The sequence below is a fragment of the Diadema antillarum genome, unplaced genomic scaffold (genome assembly GCF_040938485.1).
Source record: "Diadema antillarum isolate AM-2024a unplaced genomic scaffold, OU_Dant_1.0 scf00000086, whole genome shotgun sequence".
NCBI lineage: Eukaryota > Metazoa > Echinodermata > Echinoidea > Diadematoida > Diadematidae > Diadema > Diadema antillarum.
This window is the reverse complement of record NW_027270975.1, coordinates 22,879-42,430: the sequence shown is the minus strand read 5'-3', so window position 1 is coordinate 42,430 and position 19,552 is coordinate 22,879. Positions and strand designations below refer to the sequence as shown.

At 39.4% G+C, this 19,552-nt stretch overlaps 1 protein-coding gene across 1 annotated transcript; it reads right to left on the bottom strand.

Annotated features, from left to right (window-relative positions):
• Positions 1-4,853: 4,853 nt before the first annotated feature.
• Positions 4,854-19,225, bottom strand: LOC139717952 (uncharacterized). The gene is made up of 2 exons (XM_071629435.1): positions 18,968-19,225; positions 4,854-7,347 (listed from the first exon to the last, which is right to left on the bottom strand). The coding sequence occupies exon 2, from the start codon at positions 7,237-7,239 to the stop codon at positions 5,860-5,862; it is 1,380 nt and encodes a 459-aa protein (XP_071485536.1). The 5' UTR covers positions 7,240-7,347; positions 18,968-19,225; the 3' UTR covers positions 4,854-5,859.
• Positions 19,226-19,552: the final 327 nt, after the last annotated feature.

Sequence of the window (19,552 nt, the reverse complement as noted above, 5' to 3'; positions counted from 1 at the left end):
ATAGAACGCTCTAAACGTGTCTCTACATTTCCTACTCGAAATAACCATAGACTGCTCCGCAATCAGGATACCTTCAGTCTTCACTTATTTCTGTAAAACTAAATAGAAATGTCAAACAGCTGATAAGAATACGATTCCAGTATACAGGTTGGCAGCCATTTTGATGTGTGGTTCGAAAGGACTTTTGACCTAAAACATTCGAGTAAGGCTCTCCGTCACTTCAAGAGATTAAAAAAATATCGATGCATTCAGTGTTGCGATGTGTAAATGTTAATCGTTACATAATAACTTAAATTTTCATCCAAAACAGAACAATTCTTGCAGAATATGGATAATTATGAAAAAAAATCTGCTCAAGATAATTTTCGCTTACAGATTTTGATCTTTAAGGGTCCTATCCTACTCAAGTATTTTATATCATGGCTACTACTAAAACACTGATCAATATTCAATGCTTGTTTAGGACAATTTCTCAATCATTTGCAATGAAAACATCTCGACCGAAGAATTTCATGAATTTGAAAAGATTTTGAAACTTGGAAAGTATCATGTTTGAGGGGGTGTTTCCTTACATTTAATTCTGAGTACAAGTCTAACAGTGCAGAAATGAAATTCAGAGCTGTTTTTTTTTTTTTCTTATCATATAGTCCATAATGGTGCGAAATATACTCATCGCTTTTCGTGAAAAATATACTTCAAAATCAAATGAAATTCATATCTTAAGTCTGAGGTTCACTAACGTTTTACCATTCTGCTCATCTAAAAAATGTACTGTATTCGTTAATACCAAATTAAAATAGGTGTAGGAGCGGCATGCCTCTCAACTTCCCACTTCCTAATGGTGTAAACTCGCGACGAGTGACATCGTCATTTTATCTAGGTTTACGTGGTTGCGTCCAATATCTTTTTCCTTTCTTTTAATGAAAGCAATTGAAAAATTAAGAATGCCATAAATATTCAATATATATTTTCTTCGATTTTGTTGAAAGTGCTTCCCATTAAAAACTGGACATATTTTTCATTTTATTTCAGGAAGGCAACCTTGAGTTAAAGTAATGGTCGAGGTGAGGATTCAGATTTTAACGTTTTACGAGATACGAGATACTTAGAAACCACTTTAGGAAATGATAAAGAGCATACAATTCTAAGAGGAATCCAAAGTTTATCTTATATGAAAATCGGTTTTGAAATGGCTGAGGTATCCCGAAACAAATTAAAACAAACAGATCCCAATAAAAGGTGGGTTCTACCTTTTGTTAGGATCTCTTTGTTTTGTATATTTCAGCCATTTCAAAAACAATTTTTGCCAAATAAAATTTGAATGTCTCTTAAAATTATATGTTCTTTCATATTTCAAAAGAGATTTGTCATTACCTAAAAGAAACCGTCTTCAAAAAAAAAAAAAAACAAAAAAAAAAAAAAACGTTGGAAACCTGAAGCCCCATCTCAACCGAAACTGTACCATTCCTTTAAGCCGAGTGTTTGCCTCTTATTTTTTTTCTTCTGTCATATGAAGCACGCGCGCAATTACAAACACATGCACACGTAACATATAATTGAATGAACCTTAACATATCATACATGTGAAATATATATACATGTACATATGTATATGTATATATATATATGAGAGAGAGAGAGAGGGGGGTACGAGAATGTATGTGTGTATTATCAACGTGTGTATGTATGTGTTTGGGGAATGTTGAAGAGAATCTAATCCACTCTCTACACAAAAATCTTGACATTTCCATCCTTATCATTATATATATATATTTTTTTTTTTGGGGGGGGGAGGGGGTTAAAACGCAATTCATACCCTTATAGTCTCATATCCTACATCTGACTGCTCATTATTTAAAGTCATGATGACTAGGAAAAATGTTATCTGTTATCTTATGTTTAAAACTTTTTTTAGCAGAAAATCAATTTTCGTCATCATTTTTGTACATGATTAAAGGAAAATTTGTGTGATACCAGCAGCTTACTCATTTGCATATCAATAATATTAACATTGTTCGAGATCTGTTTTGCAAAAATTATCAAAACTTCACAAATCAAAAAGCTTCCTTATTTTCATCCTATTTCGATTAAATTATTTCTCTGTTTTGCTTTCTAAATATTACTCTTTCTTTTTAAGACTGACTCTACCTAAGTGGTCCAGTATGACCTTGAAGTGATAAGTCCACTTCCTACCCTCTTTTGCTTCAAACAACTTCAAAATCTCCTATAGGCTCTCGCGAGGTTTCAAGGAGAGCTGTTGGTTCTTTGTCTGTTGGAAGGACGCACTAAAAAGAGTTAGAAACATATTCGACTTACCTTCATACCTTCTATAGATAAAATGCTGTTCTTGAGAACCTGAAAGTTTGCTACAAGATTTGGCCTGACAAAGCAACTAATGCACGCACGTGCAATAACTGGATTAGACGAGTGAAGTATGGACCGGTGGAAAGACTAACTTGTTACTGAATACTCGGAAGAATTTAGCAGCATTTTCCATTGAAATTGAATGCATTGGAAAAGAGTTGTATCATAACAATTATGAGCTTTCACAAAAACGAATGAAATAATTTATCGTATGGCGTGTTTGTGTTTATGTGTGCGCTTGCGTGTGTGTGTGTGTGTGTGTGTGTGTGTGTGTGTTCATTCTCAATGCTGAACTAAATGTTCATGTTCTCCTCGATCCTTCTAGTTTATGTGCACCTCATTGGGTTATATAATGTTACATAAAGGACGTGGACAAACTGCTTGTCTGAAGGCAGTGACCTTGATTTGCCTCACCAAAAATGGTCTCCGGCTCCAAGCCCGCTTTATCCGTGTCACGCTCCGCCGACATAAAATACCCAGCCCTGATTACGTAATAGTTTTTTACTTTTTCGCCAAATGGTCTTCGCCGAGAGAACAGGGCACACGAGTGCGACCTACAGCATGAATGGAGGGATAGCAGCGACTTGCGTAATATTGCGCAACAGTGTTGTGGTAGGGGAACCTTATGTAAGACGACGTAATTATCGTCACACATACAAAATAATAAATGGCGAGGTCCCGGCAATCAGACTTTTGTCTCCAGCGATTATTATTTGTCTCAAGGTGAGATGCTGCAACACGTTCCAAAACTTTTATACGCTGCAGTGAAAGGTCTTCCCAATACCCTAAACTATTTCTTGGGGTTTAACATGATTGTAGTATACAGAAACCATGTGATGACACGCTACACCACAGCTACACACATCCGACACACTCCGTTCACACCACGTCATCTCCCATCATCGTATCTATTGTCACTGAGAATGCATCTTCTAGCTACGTGGAGTCACTTTAACATTTAAGTGGGACCACAGGAAATCATGACGAGAGAAGACAAAAGGATCAAGATTTACATGTTCATGTCATTATTATCATCGGACTGACAGTGATCTCACCACTGTATATTGATATGGCGCACAAAGAGATGCTGTTGGCAAACCTGATACGGGGGAAACCCCCAGTCTGGCGCAGTATCAAATATCAAATTACATTGCATTGGTAGAACTCTGTAGGATTGTGGTGTCACAGACGCTGCAATCGCTACTCCCCTGTTCGCATTTCTTTACACGATAGAAACATCAACTTTGCGAATAGGACAATTATTATCGTTAGAGGATTAGCTCCTACGCACCCCTTCCCCATTCCCCTAACCCGTTCTTTATCCCCCTCCATTCTATAGGCATGTGGGCAAAGGCGTTTTTATCCTTACGTCCTATTTCTCAGGAAATTGTTACGTAACACGAAACAAAAGCGATAAAGCTGAGGAAGGCGACATTCTACGGTAAAGTGTCATCATGTGCATTGTAGAGCAACATGAAAATAAAGTAAACAAACACAAGTGAGCATAATTTCTCATAGAATGATAAACGAGTCATGAACTTTCATAAGCAGATACAGGCATATCAAAATAAGGCCAATTTCCCATCATGATTAGCTTACAGACTATGGGACATGACAGAGATAGCAAAAGGAAACACTATGTACAATCATCCCATTATGACCCACTCTGGCAAGATTTCATATGAGAGAGAAATGAGAAAATACGTCTATTTTGAAATAATATTTTACATTCCATTAAGCAGACCTTCACGTTGTTAGCTCCATGCCGAATGCTTCAAATCTTACGTAATCAACCTCTCGACATCCCCACAAACTGCCCGAGAATGGTTTGCTCGGGCAGACAAATCAACTGTAGATTTGGAATCAAACAAACAAACAAACAAACAAACAAACAAACAAACAAACAAACAAAGAGAAAACGTCCGTGAGAACTTTAGCTCGGTGGCTGTTTAAACGATGTGAATGCATTTTCTAAAGCGTTTTTTGTTTGTTTGTTTGTTTGTTTGTTTGTTTGTTTGTTAGCTTGTTTGCTTGTTTGCTTTTGGGTTGTTGTTTTTTTTTTTTTTTTTGCTTCCAACCAAATGTGCACTTACAACGCTTGTATGAAAATTTCGGCACTGTCATTCCGGTCGAATGTCCATAAAAACGGCATCGTAAGGACTAATCCCCTATTTACATCACGATGACACTTGAAATGACCGAACGCTACAAAAAAAAATGTCAGTAAAGTGATGTGAATTCACAACACGGGGCTCGTATAATCTGGATGTGAATGTGTTGGGGCGGCAAGTACAAGTAGGCTTTTGTTGCCACATACTAGTACAACGCCCCTGATGAACATTTATACGTAGGATTTAACGTACATTTAGGCAATTCGTTGAGATCTGATATTAGATTTATCGAATCGCGACAGTCTGAGCAGGGCCTGTCATATTGTAATGTAGACCATCTAAGAATACTAGTCACCTCTAAATGTTTATCTCCTTAGACTGTTGTACAATCGAAATAACCATTTCTATGTCACCTCATAGACAGTTATAGCCCTAAAAGGGAGATGTCATTGGATAGTAGGCGCATGTAACAACATCCGGGTCAGGTTCGGGAGTGCTAAACCGAACATGAATAAAAAAATACATCCGATCCGAACTGAAGATGTCAACTGAGTACACCACACTCTTTCTGGAAGCAGTTGATAACATCTGGTAGGCATGTGTCGATAGTCTAAAAAGCTGGTATCGGCAAATGCGATAGGTGTGTCTCACACTTACTGAACACACGCTATTTACGATACATACATGTGATCATATGGGATTAAAAAAGATAATGTTCAGACAAAAATAAATCATATTCAAGAGACACGCAGTAATGTTGATGCTAGATCAGCATATGCGCCATAATTTTACAAAGCTTCTTCCCACATTATTGAGCAAACATTATTCAAAAAGCAATATTTTAAGGCAATGAGCAAAGCGGAGTTACAGTATTTACATGCATTCATTGACGACATAAAGTTTCTGTAAACGCGCTGGTCCGATACGCAAAGTACATTATTGGAGGTATCCACGTTTTACATTTACAGAAAATGCGATTTTCACATCACAACAGCAACTAAAGCGATACATTCCAAGTTTGCAACTTGAGACAACTACTTCAAAACTTATACAGTGTAATATCAAACTACGGAGAGACACCAGCCACTTCAGCTCATTATAAATACAAAAAAAAAGAGAAGATAAAATATGCAGCATACATTGCAGTCTTTTACATACAATACAATTTTCATGTCAAAAACGTTCGCTCGCTCAAGTGCTAGGCATGGTAGGAAAGTCCATGACAGGAACGAGTCACATTCGTGCTTCTGGCGCGCAGCTATTCGGGTATACACATTTAGGATGACATTCGCGTAAAAAGCAGTTTGCAGCAACTACCAGAATTTCAAGCGTGTCTACGAGATGCAACGATGATGAACGCAAAAAATTGTACACAAGAGATTCCTCAGCAATTGTTGTTACCGTAGAGCTTCGCTCGGAGCCTCGCTGTCTCTTCCTTGAGCGCGGTGACTTCGATTTTCAGCCGAATGTTCTCCTGCTCAAGCAGGGCGGCCCTGATGGCAATCTGGTCCTCCTTGGCACGGCGCGCATCTCGCGATCTCTTTGCAGCTTCATTGTTTTTCCGCCGCCGTTCCCAATACGCGTTGTCTTTCAAGTCCTCGGGCAATGCTTGTCGGCGCTTCTTACTCTTCTGCGGGTTGGCGGCGGCCACTGCGGCGGCTACGGCCCGCTTCTGGATCAGAGTGAGAGAGTCTTCGCCCTTCCCGTTACTCGATTTGCCCACAAGGGAAGGAATTTTCAGAACCGTGCCTTCCTCGCCGGCGACCAAGGCTTGCTCCACACTCTCACCATTGCTCAAATTGTCGCCGGAGTTGCTGTCTGCCGAGAAGGCATCGGACTCGCCCGACGCATGCCGCTCACGCAGGATCTTGTCAGCCTCCGTGGCGAGCGTCATCAGGTGGACTTCAGTGGTTGATGAGGTAGATTTCGCGTTTGTGGTCGCTGAGGAGGTAGATGCCGTGCTGGTGGTGGCGGTGCCAGCGCCCATCGCAGCAGCCGTCGAGCTGGCGGCGGTGGTGGATGACTGAGCGGTGATTGGTATCATAGGTACTCCAGTCACTGTGGGTGAGGCGAAGGCAAGAGGTACGGTTCCAGGAGCGCCTGCCACCTGGGCAAGAGCTATGGGAACAGAGTAGGCAGCAAGGCTGGGAGTCCCACTTTGCTGGGCCAAACCGGACAGCAAGTCGCGACTGGACGTATACAGTTTGAATGGTCGCATGGATTTCCCTTTGGAAGATTGCCGAAAGAGCGACAGCCCGCTGCCCGTACTCAGTGCTTTCCCATTCGCGTCAATGACGAACTGTTGATCTGGCGTTGCGCAAACGATAGAACCAAGTGCGTCGACCTGTGAAGTCACGTGATCACTGCCGTCGCTCGCATCATCAGAGGCCCGCGGTGCGTCGTCTGCTGCAGATTTTGCCTCGGGGTTGCTGCGCGAAGTTTCACCGCTTGAGGTCGCGCTACTACCTTCCTCTTCTTCGACTGATGCACCCGCCTCATTGCTGCTGCCGCTGGTTTCCCCAACCACCGCCATCTCCTCGATCTCCTCCTGCGGTACGGGGTCGCTGTCGGTGACCGTGGTGCTGCGTGAACCACCGCCCACTTTGTTGCCCCCTTGCTCCAGGTCGAGGGGCTCGACTTTGATGCGTTTCATGCTCAAGTCCAGCGTGCCATCGCCGTCGATGTCCTCCTCGCCATGGTATGCCTCATAGCGGGGCACGCGTTCGATTTTCGTCGTGTGTGCACTCTTCCTCCTGGACGGCATCGTGTGTCACCGGCAACTTCCTCCGGAAGAGAAAAAGGACGAACGCTGCACACGGCTGACTGATAAAGTGCTCTGTGAGAAGTTTCGGAGGATGTCCTCGGTGCGGCCCTGTGTAGAAATGGATCAGCAAAACATCTCGAGTTAGTTTCAAGGGCAGTTCACAGGGGCTGTTCTCGTTTATTGTTGTTTTTTCATGCTTGTGAAATTTGAGGGGGGCGTAGTTATCAGAGTGGTAGGAATAGATTGATGTAGATCGTTACTTCGCTCAAGAGTTCGTTCATTACATAAACAAGTAAGGTGCATGGTGTGCTCATGTGTGTGTGCGTGTTTGAGGTGATGTGTGCTTCAGCTCTCTTTGCGTATCATAATTTTTTTTGGCTTTTTTTTTTGGGGGGGGGGGGGTCGATTTTTGCTACATTAGCTTTTTCCACGTCATTGGATTGTGACACTGAAATAAGTACATTAATTGGGAAAGAAACTTTCTCCATTAAAAACCCGTTCATTGAAACCGACTAATATAAAAACACGTTTAGTTTCATTTTATCCATTCAAGGCTTTTTGTGGCTTTTTGTTTATATCATTGTGAAGTAGAGGTTTCTGGATTGCACATTTCATTACGGTCATCATAATCCTTGTTTATATTCACTCTTACACAGAAAAAAAAAAAAAACAAACAAACACACATACTTTTTAGGTCTCGGTAGAATCGGCAAAAATATGTTCAGAAGTTATAGAATTTTAGCATTATTATTAGTATTATTAGTTACAATTTCATTTTTACATTCACATGTAGATGAATTGAATGCGCGTAATATACTTTTGAAGCAAACGCTGAAAGTATGAGACCTTAATATCTAAACGGGATTACTACAGTTCCTAATTTATTGATCTATTTCATTTATTTACTTCAACAATCTTTTGCTCATCTATGTCAACGGAGTTGAAAAGTTAACAAGAGATCGGGGGGGGGGGGGTCTCGCGCTCATCTGAGCATCGCAAATTCACCTTCCACGCATTCTTGCAGACTTTTATTTGAGATTTAGAAAATTTGACCCTGCAGTTTAAAAAAAAAAAAAAAAAAAACTTCAATGTAAAAAATACAGTGCCCATTTGAACAAATTTAGATCCTATCTCCCTAGGGATGCCAACTACCAAGTTCGGGGAAAATCCATCGTGGGGTTTTCAAGAAGATGAATATAAAGGTCCTCATTTGGTCCCTCCGACCCCCTCCCCTGGTGCCAAAGGTGGGGGGAGGGGGGGGGGGGAGGCATGCCTGGATCCGCCATGAACAAACTTTACACTATAGTCATTAATGTACTCACTCATAACTTAGCTCTATCACTAACTTCTGGTTCTAGAGAAGATTATCAAAGATTCCTTGATTCCACCATGCCCCCATCTCCCCCACCCCCGCGTGGGGGGGGGGGGGGGGGGCATGGTGCCTATTTGAACAACTGAGATCCTATCCCCCTAAGGGTGCTAGCTGCAAAGTTTCGTGAAAATCCGTCATGGAGTTTTCAAGAAGAAGATGAAAATGTACAAAGTTGACGCACGACTGACGACGGACGGACACCGGACGATGAGTAATCGCAATAGCTCACGTAGTTGAGCCTCCGACTCAGGTGAGCTAACAAAGTCAACAAAGTAATTACTCCCATTGAGCCTTGATAAGATAGAATTGACATACAATCTATATCACAATGTACATAAACATTACAGACTATAACAAATATGACACCTTCATTGTTGTCAAAGGGTTAATCAAAATCTGGATCCAAAAAGCGTTACGCGCAAAAATTCGCATCTGACATTTCATACCCTCATGTCTGTTAAGAGGTGATAATGATAAAATACCGCTCTCTAGATAGTGATGTTCATGACTGAAATAGTCACGACAGGAATAGCGCGAGCCAACGACGGCATTCAACGTCTGCGGTGTGTGAACTTTCATTTGTCTCTTTCCAACGGCAATGGTGTTTATAACGTTAGCCTAAGACTCGCATTAACTTCCATCGAAGAGTCGCAAGAAAATCTAACCCGCGGAAAGTCTTACTCCGTTATTACTCCCTTCCCCGATCCATTTCATATTTTCTTTTTGATGAGTTGCATGTAAATTGCATGTTGTGATTTCGATCAAGCTTTACATTTATCACGTGTGTGTGCTCATCATTAGAAAAGAGCGCATAATATTCCACTTCACGTTATCAATGCATGGACAAAATTTAACAACTGCTGTTTGGTATGGAAGCATGGCTTTAGCAATGTAACGTTCGCCTGTTTCGTTCTTGAATATCTTTGTTGTTTGTTTGTTTGACAATTCGATTTATCTGATTTAATCGGAAAATAACCCAGGATCACCAGTACAGCAAATCATTGGCCGGTACTGTTGTCAAATTTTCGACAGCTGTCATGAAACGGTCTCGACGCCAACAGATGGCGCTCTTTCAATCCCTTTCACAGCGTTGCTACCACCTGCGTTTTTCTAGTGATCGTTCACTTGTGCATGGGCGGCAGTAAACGTACGGGGGGAGGAGAGCTGAGGCGAAACTATGTTCACCCAATGACACGTCATGCTCCCACACAGTAAGTGCGCACATTCATCATGGAAACTCGCGATCCACTGCAAAGTAATCAACATTTCTCTCTCTCTCTTGGAGCTAGTGTGGGGATTTGGGGGTGTCTTTATTTTTTTCATCAAGAACATTCCGTATTATTCACGCCTACATAACCTTCATTACACACTACACTGAATAAGCTGCTTGATTAAAAAAATGACAGCATAGACACACACACACACACACACAAAACTGCACAAACATAGCGTGATTTGCAATAATAGAATATAATAGAATAGAATGAATTAAAAGATTTTCAGTGAAGTTGAAGGAAAATAAGACAATCTATTTGAAAGTTATGATTGATTATTTTTTTCAAGTCAAGGTCGTCATCGCCATCGTCATCGCCACTTCCAAAACATGGAAAATGACATGTTAGCACTTTAACCTGATGGACCTTTGAGCCCAGGCCCAAATCTTACCCTGCAAAATTATTGTGCGGTAATGCATGTATATAGGCCAAGTTTGATAAAGTGCATAATGGATACATTGTCATTTCCAAGACATGGAGAAAATAGTGTGCTTTTAGCACCAAATTGTGTAATCTTTTAGCATTATAACATCACCTTTGACCCTTGACCCCATGACCCAAAACTTCCAAAGAGAATCATCAATACATGCATAGGTACTAAGTTTCTAAAGATAACTTGAGCCATTCTTTATGAGAGAAGAGGACTATAGGTAACAATATCTCTTTCGCGTATTAGAATCTTGTCAGGTAAGAACAACTTCTCCTAAACCAAACGAAATTCGGCTGGAGTTTGACGTCTGATGTTTAGGTATATAACCATTTTAGTCAATAATGTTCGTTCAAAGCTTAAACAATAATCAGTATGTTCTCGCATGCCATAGTGCTAGGTGATTTCATGAATTTTGAAAAAATGAAACAAATCTGAAGTGTATGTATTGCATTCCTCGAGAATTAGAAATTACGCACTTCAACACTTTTTTGTCCCTTTAAACAAGGAAAACCGAGACGCGATAAAGTGACTAGAAGATGTCAAGTAGCGAATAATTCTACAAATGACTAAGGAATCTACATTTCATTGATTACATGGGACATTATTCAGATAAGATTCCTCGATATTTATCAGAAAAATGAGGAACACAGCAACCATCATGAATTGTGATTCGACTCATTTTTGCAGCGATTGTGTTTGTTTCCACGTATATGTTTGTTTTCATGTCTAACAGATTTAGACAGGCCGTATTATAATGTGGTTTGTTCATAACATGTCTACCAGTTGATGAATGTCTGCACAGTTGCAAACTGTTTTCATATGTCTAAAAACTGTTTTCATATGTGTAATTAATATAAAAGACCTATTATCAGTTTGTTTTCATATCTGAATAAATTACAAAGGCTTGTAGTTACATCTCTATGACGGACATACTTGGCTTTACCTCCACTTTATATAGAGACGGGGGATTTGCTATTTTCCATTATCTGCTTCGCTGTTCTATAACCGTGATAACGGTCTATAGGAAACCAAAAACCCAGAGTGAAATGTGGATTGAGTGAAAGCAGCAACATTAATAGAACATATCAGTGAAAGTTTGAGACAATCGATGTAAAAGTTATGAATTTGTTAAAGTTTTGGTGACTGGAACCGCTGGATTAGGAGACTACTAGATAGAGGATATGACGTCATGTGTGGACAACAATATAAAGAAAATATAAAGGGAATGCCACAAAATTTAACTTTTCTAGCATAATGAAAGAGCATTCGACTAACCGCTTTCAGAAAGCAGGGGGATTGCCACCCTTTATCATGTCAGTATCAAGTCGATGGAATGTGTAATTACAAAATGTGAAATAAAAAAATGCGAATGATTCATTTTCTGATTCAAGCGTCTGAAATTTTATCTCTATCATGCATACTGTAAGATTTATACTACTAGTATGTACAGTGTATGAGCCATCTTGTTACACCTTGTTCGTAAAGCATCTACCGCAGTAGAGCCTATGTGCAGTGGGTGGGCCTAGATACTTCAGTAATCCAGTTGCTCTGTTTTCTTTGAGCAGATATCAATAAGATAATGATGTTTTATGAAACTGACTTGTACTACCGGACTAATGTATTAAAACAAAGTTAATGATAATTTCCTATGGTAAGCGACATGCTCCTTCGCGATAACAGCAAGATAAATAAGGCGATTCACTGACTATGATAAAATTCAACCGATCCGCGGTGAATAATAACTTGTGGTTAAAATCCGCGCTAATATACCCACGCCGGTGATAACGTGTCCTTATGCTGACTATACTTATGCAGCTCTCGATTCGAACTGATGACGCAATATTCTTTTGTTTTTTCACTGAAGATGTTGATGGAGGAATCCCGAGACATGTACTAATGTATTATGGTTGACTTTTGACACGGAAGACCCGAGTTCGACTCCTGTCATGCATGCAGGGGACGTCCTTCACTGGTGGACAAAATAATTTTTACCCAGGACTTCCCTCTCGACCAAGGTGTGTTAATTGGTCTCTATGGCAATACTGGGGTTTTATTCACGGCATGCATGTATAGGGCTTTCTGGAAGAACAGCGCTTAGACTGAAGAGGCTCAACCCTGAATGATTAAGACCTCACACCTGTCATAAGTCTGGACTATAGACCTTTGCGCCCTGGTCTTCTTTTCCCGCACGATAACGGAGTAGATTTGAGAGAGCTTTAAGTGCCGTGACCTCAATGGCAAGCTGTTGGCCTCAGCTCAGCCTCATCACCTTGGCAGAGGGAAAGATTCACGCTTGCTCGCCAGAGCGCAGAGGCACGGCCAAGAATTCTGCTCATAACCGACTGTATTGCATGACCAGGGGGGCATCATGTATGATATCATAATTATGTATTACAGCGATTTTGGGCACACACACAATCACACCCATACACACACTCACACATATGGTTTCATATCCGCAGTTATAGATAAACTGTTGAGGTGGTCGCCGTGGTTGTCAGGATATCACGAAAGGAAAACATGACAATGGAAAAGATGTGTATAGTGCCGACCGCCGTGCATGGAGTCAAATTCTCCAAATTGCGTAATTCGCCACATGAGAAATTAGATCGACAGTCAGGAAATGAAGGAAATGTATATAGAGCATAAGCACTAACAGGGCGGAAGGAAGCCATGTAAATGACAGCCATAATAATAGGCCTAAGATATCAATTACACAGTGTAGCAATCATGAACACAAACGATGACATCGACTAGCAGAAAAAGATTAACTTTCAAGTTTCAAACACAAACCGAAACATCTTACTTTATTCTGTAAGTCAATGTGATCACAATTACTGAACGTATTTGCAAAAGTAGCAAACTTTGAAATTAATTAACTTTAAACTCCCGAATTATTCTGTGCTTATCTAACGATTATAGCGCGACCGAGTGGGTACACGCATGATTTCACTAATTGTACAATCACACAATAGCTTGTTTCTGTTTTTGGTTCGGCATTAATCATACCAAGCATACACGTTATAATCTTACTGTTATTTTTCACCTCTTTTAAAATCTCGTACTATACTGAAATATACTGAAGTTGTTGGCGCGCAGTTTACAAAGGCCCTTCCTATGAATGTCTGCTTTATCAATCAATCAACCAATTGATCAATCAATCAATAAATATATTTATTTACTTATTCATTCATTTATTGTTTTATTATTTGTTTGTCATATTTATTTATTCATATATTTATTCATATATGTATTCATTCATTCATATATTTCTTACATTTCCTTTACGACAGGTTTGTCAGAGGCCTGCGTTAGCTTAAAGACAGCCAATCCCAATTGCATGCAAATTTTTGAAAAATTGGTGAGAACACTTAGATATTGAAGAAAACACTATTTGGAAACCTCCTGTAAATTTTGAACTCAAGAGGGTCTTTATTTGTTTAGTTAAATTGACCGTTAAGATTTGAATATTTTTTTCGTACTACGAAAAAATTACAAATCTAAACTACTAGTCTAGTTGTACAGACCTGTGTGATGCACTTAGTTGTACATGTAGTTCATGTAAGTGGTGTGTTGTTACTTGCCATTGATAACAAAGTTGAAGAGAAGCTAGTGAATTCTTCTTTTCTGACAGCTTTAACAGGCATATCTGTTGTTCGAAGTATAAGTATCATATTACAACCCTAGGAAAACCTTCAAATATCACAGAAATGTTATAGATTTACAATAGTCTTGTCATTCTGGCAGAATTTATCATGTTCTGTGCTATTTGTGAAGGAATGCAAAAGGGAAGGGCCATCTTTAAAGGGAAGGTAAACCCAAAGAACAATGTGGAGTGAGTGAAAGCAGCAACATTAGTAGAACACATCAGTGAAAGTTTGAGGAAAATCGGACAATCGATGCAAAAGTTATGAATTTTTAAAGTTTTGGTGTTGGAACCGCTGGATGAGGAGACTACTAGAGGATATGACGTATGAGTGGACAACAATACAAAGAAAATATAAAGGAAATTCAACAAAAATTCACTTTTCTAGAATTATGAAAGAGCAATGGACCAACCGCTTTCAGAAAGCAGGAAGAATAATTGCAACCCTTAACATATGTCAATATCAAGTTGATGGAATTTGTAATTTTCATGAAAAATGGATTTTTGCAGGATTTTCTTTATATTTTCTTGGTATTGTTGTCCACTCATACGTCATAACCTCTAGTAGTCTCCTCATCCAGCAGTTCCAACATCAAAACTTTAAAAATTCATAACTTTTGCATCGATTGTCCGATTTTCCTCAAACTTTCACTGATGTGTTCTACTAATGCTGCTGCTTTCACTCAATCCACATTGCTCTTGGGGTTTACCTTCCCTTTAAGCAATGTTAAAGGCGACGAGGGAAGGGGGTACTCCACCCCTCTCCTCTCCCGGAATTTAAGGCTGCAGAGTCCAACCTTTCATAAAAATTTTCTCTTCTGTTTCCCGCTTACGTATTTTGTAATGGACGGACGTAATGTATAATGTAAGACATGTTGTAAAAGTGACAGATGATAATCTGAGAATTTACACTTTTTCCATCAGTCTGCTTGTTTCCATTATGGTCAGTGATGATTAGGACTGAACATAAGATAAAGCACTCGGATATTGAAAATTATCATAAACAAACAGGGAACAATGCTTTATATCGTCGGTTGTATGGAAAACGAAGAAATCTTTCAGAATTAGAATTTTTTTAAAGAAAAAATCGGAAGAAGAAATATATTTTCTTTTATTATAAGTGACTGATGTTCACCCATAGTGATATAACCACGTTCCACTCTTTGTACACTTTCAGATCACAAAAAGTGATAATCCCAAATTCGAGATATTGCAAAATACGCGGAGATTCGCTTTAATAATATAACTAAAAAGAAAACAAAATGTAAAACTGCATTGACATAAAAAAAGACCACGTCGTAACATTGTTCTATATTAAACAAGCAATATCCACAATCATTATGCCAATAATTTTCATGCTTGCCGCAGAGCCAATTAACTGCCCCAGCTACAAATACTGCAAGAAACATACCCCGGCCTAATCAACCCTTATCATGCTTTCTGTATGGTGTGAATGTGATAGAAATGAATAAGTATAAACCCACTAGCTACAAAACACAATTAAAAACATACATAGATACATGGTGATATACTATAGGACGCAATCAGAGAAGCGGTAAAGTACTATAATGCTGGAAACATGATCCTTTGTATGTGTGGCTAACTTTTATGACGCACCTTGACATCAGTGTATGGACAGCGAGGTGTCTTTCCACCCCTCCCGTATGTGTATGCGTGTGTGGGTGTGTGTGAAAGTGGGTGGTTGTTGTTTTTTTTTGTGTGTGTGTGCGTGTGTGCGTGTTTGTGTGGATGCGGGGAAGACTTAAAAAAGTAATATCAATAAATGTTGTTAGTGCTCTTCATGGTGCACTGATTTTGCGTGCTTGTCATTAACAATCTTTCCTTATTTCTGCCAAAAATCGCGTTTGTTTGTCTGTCTGCATGTTTGTTTGGGGATTGTTTTTAGTTCATGAGCTCGAGATGCGTTCGCAAAATGTTGACAGTTGTAACTGCGTGTGTGTGCATGTGTGTGTGTGTGTGTGTGTGTTTCTGTCTTGCTGTTCTTTCTGTCAACGAAAACCTCGTAGCATAGGCCCTGTGCAAAGTCTGTATAATACAGGGTCTTAAGAATTTCTTAGAGACCTGGAGGTATTTAAATACCTCCAGGAATTTAATGAGTGACGAAAAAAAAAAAACAACCGTTCAGCAAACTTTAATAAAAAAATTTAAAGTGAATTTTGCATGGCTGATAAAGTTGAAGAGGAAGAGCAGTGGTATACTATTTCATTTCATTTCATTTCATACTATACTGTACTCTAAAGTCGATCTTAACTTTTAGGATCGGCATAATATATTCATTGTAAAACACACTCTTGATCTTGTACCAAAAAAAAAGTGAATCCTGAATATTTTGCAATAATTTTTACAACCACCATCGCACAAAAGGCAGCTATAGGCCCTATTCCGATTTCATTGTATAATAATGACCATTCGATTCGGCTCGTTGTTACATTTAGTGGTATATTGGTTCATTAACTTTATCTACTACATCAAAAATCGATTTTGCAGAAACAAATATATATATATATATATATATAATATACTTAAACATATATATATATATATATATATATAAACATTATAAACACACACACATATATATATATATATATATATATATATATATATATTATATATATATATATATATGTTTTGGGTTGATAATTTGGCAGCTCCGACCCCTAACCCTTTTCAAGAAGCCACAATTGCGGGGCTACAACACTTCAACAATTTGATGCGAAGGAGATATTTCCATGTCAAAAAGGGGGATCTTAACGAACAATATAATACAGATTTATATAAACAGGGGACTTTTGAGCAAATGACACGATATCCTCTCAGCTGCCGCACGATTGTTTGGTCGTCAAGACCAGTATCACAGTCTGGTGATAATGTGGGAAATTATACAATTCTAGCACTTTCTTGAATATGTCCTGTTCTGCACTGAAACTTTCTAGCATTATTTTGGTCTGATTGTAGTCTATACCATACTTGTACCAAAGAAAAAGTGGCATTGAACTCTTATGGAAAGATTGAACTTTCCTAATTGAGACGAGGCTAAACATATCACATAGCTGACCAGTTACTCAAAATATGAACCAATGCGTTTAACCGAATATACCTATATAATTCATATCTTTCCGAATGATCTTCTTATACATGAAGTTTTATTTGTTTTTTAACAAATTGCTATGTTTGTTGTGTTTGTATTACAGTATTCTGTTTCGATGTTGATGAATACTATTCAGGCGTACCAATGAAAGTTCCATGATCAGTGTTATTATTGCTCACCTATATACTTAAATTCAATAATTGGTATTATTTCATGTGAAGACTACACCTATAGAATGAATTACGCAACCTTGGTCATAACGAGAGAAACAAAATTTCCCAGTGTTCAATTGGCAACATTCCAATTGGCTGGGACTCTACTGCATGGTATACTGAAAGTTGTTTTGGGGTTTTTTTATTTTAAAAAATGTTTGTTTCTAAGAAGGAAGACAATACAAAATTGATGAAAATATATATTGCCTGAAAATATCAAAAAGGGGAAATTGCGCGTTTGTTGGCAGAATAACAAGGTATGTCTGTTTCTTCACTGTATAATGAGGCATATTTTGCAGACATAAAGAGAGCTCGAAGAGAGAGATAATGAAGACCGACAAAATCACGATTTATTTCATTTTATTTTCAATGATAAGAATGCCATCAAGAATTATCTTCCGTCAGGGTGTTGAGTTGAACTCGATTCATTAAAAAAAATCTCAAATTCCGAAGTACAGCCACGAACAGTGATCATTGGGAATATCTTGACGGCGAAACCTGGATACGATAGTATCATTCGTACAGCCCTATATCACAAATATACTCCAGTATTGAAAGTCGGATGTTGCACATTACAAGCTGCACACGCAGACATTACGTACGATCAATGAGGAGAGTTTTTAGGACGAAAGACAGATAACGGGGAGATGTTACGCTGGTATATCGTTGCAGGACAGGATAGAAGTTAGAACAGACACACAACAGCGAGAGAATAATCGCATAAAAGTGAAATCAACGTTCACACACCGCAGTGACCATCAATAATCAGAACTTTTCGCCAGACGACTTACAACAATTTCACAAACTATGTTGATGCAAAACATTCTTAGATTTTGATCTCTGAAAATAACGTGGTAGAATATTCCTTGACTTTAAAATGTTAATTAGGTCCAGCTTTGCCTTTGCTGTTTTATTCCCCATCACACTTCATTTTTAAGCGTTATCTCTCTTCGATAAGATACCATCACAGCTAGTATCAAGGTCACCTGCAAACACACTTCATCACGGCAGCTTGAAATTTGAGGTATTATATCATATAATACGCAAACAAATTAAATACTGTCACTATTAGTAATACTAGTAGTATTACGCAATAAACACATCTTCATTGGCAAAGAAATTATGAAATGAATTGTGTAATTGAGCATTGAAACACCGCCTACTTCTCTGTGTCGCAATGGGCATGTATTTGCACATCGCCTTGTGTTTCCCCGCCAAAATAAAAGAAAAAAAAAATTGTGAACTTCATTCGACAAAGGGCCGACGAGCGACGCTCCGTCCCCGACAAAATGGACGAATCGTGAATGAGTAATTTCAACGATTCGCTCGGCTCTGTGCTGCAGCTACTCGTTGTGTGTTGCGCCTTGCGCCACACACACAATGCGCCAAGGCATTGCTGGCACCGCCTGAGCGCGAGCTGGCTAACGGTACCGTCTTATTGCACAATGTTACGTAACCCTTAAGAACCTTCATTGACCACTTGACCACCAATAGAATTAAAGCTCAGGAACTTGCAGTGAAGTTCGCGCGGGAATTTTGTCCAAACTCCTGAAAGTTGCAATTTTACGAAGGTTTTAAGGCGACACACCCTTACGTAACAATCTGGGTTAAAATATGACTCGAGTGTGTACACACGTATAACACGCTGTGTGTGTATCGTGCATACGAATATTATCCCTTACCTCGCGCAGAACAAAAAGTCTCCCCGCGAGAGCGTTCAACGTTGATGGTTGCTAAATCTCTCTCAGATGCACATTTAGCGAGAGACAACTCTTGGAAAAAGAATTTATCCGTGCATTGAGCTCCTCAGGGCAAGCAAACGGGTGCGATCGACACTCAGCTAGGTTTTGACTCTCTTTATCGGGAAGACCGTCCAACAAACCGCATGCAAGTTAGCCCTTGACACCGTGTCTGAACAACGAGTCTTTTCCTATCCGATGACCTGAACGTGAACTAGACTGTATACAAGGCCTGCGCAGGGCCTTGAGCTTGACGTGCGGCCAATCGCAGGCTGTGTAAAAGCCACAAGAGACTGGGAGCCGCGAATAACGGGCCAATTTATTGGCCATACCAGAGTGGTTGCGTAATGCATTTCAGGACAACGATCTGGGGTGACCTAAGGACACGCCGAGTCTGGCTGGCTATAATGGTTGCGTTGTAATACGTAACACATATGTCTTGTTGCCTGCCTGCCTGTATATTTTTGTCTGCGTGAATAAGGCACCGCCTTAGCGTACTCATCATGGAGCGTCTAATGCAGACGATCA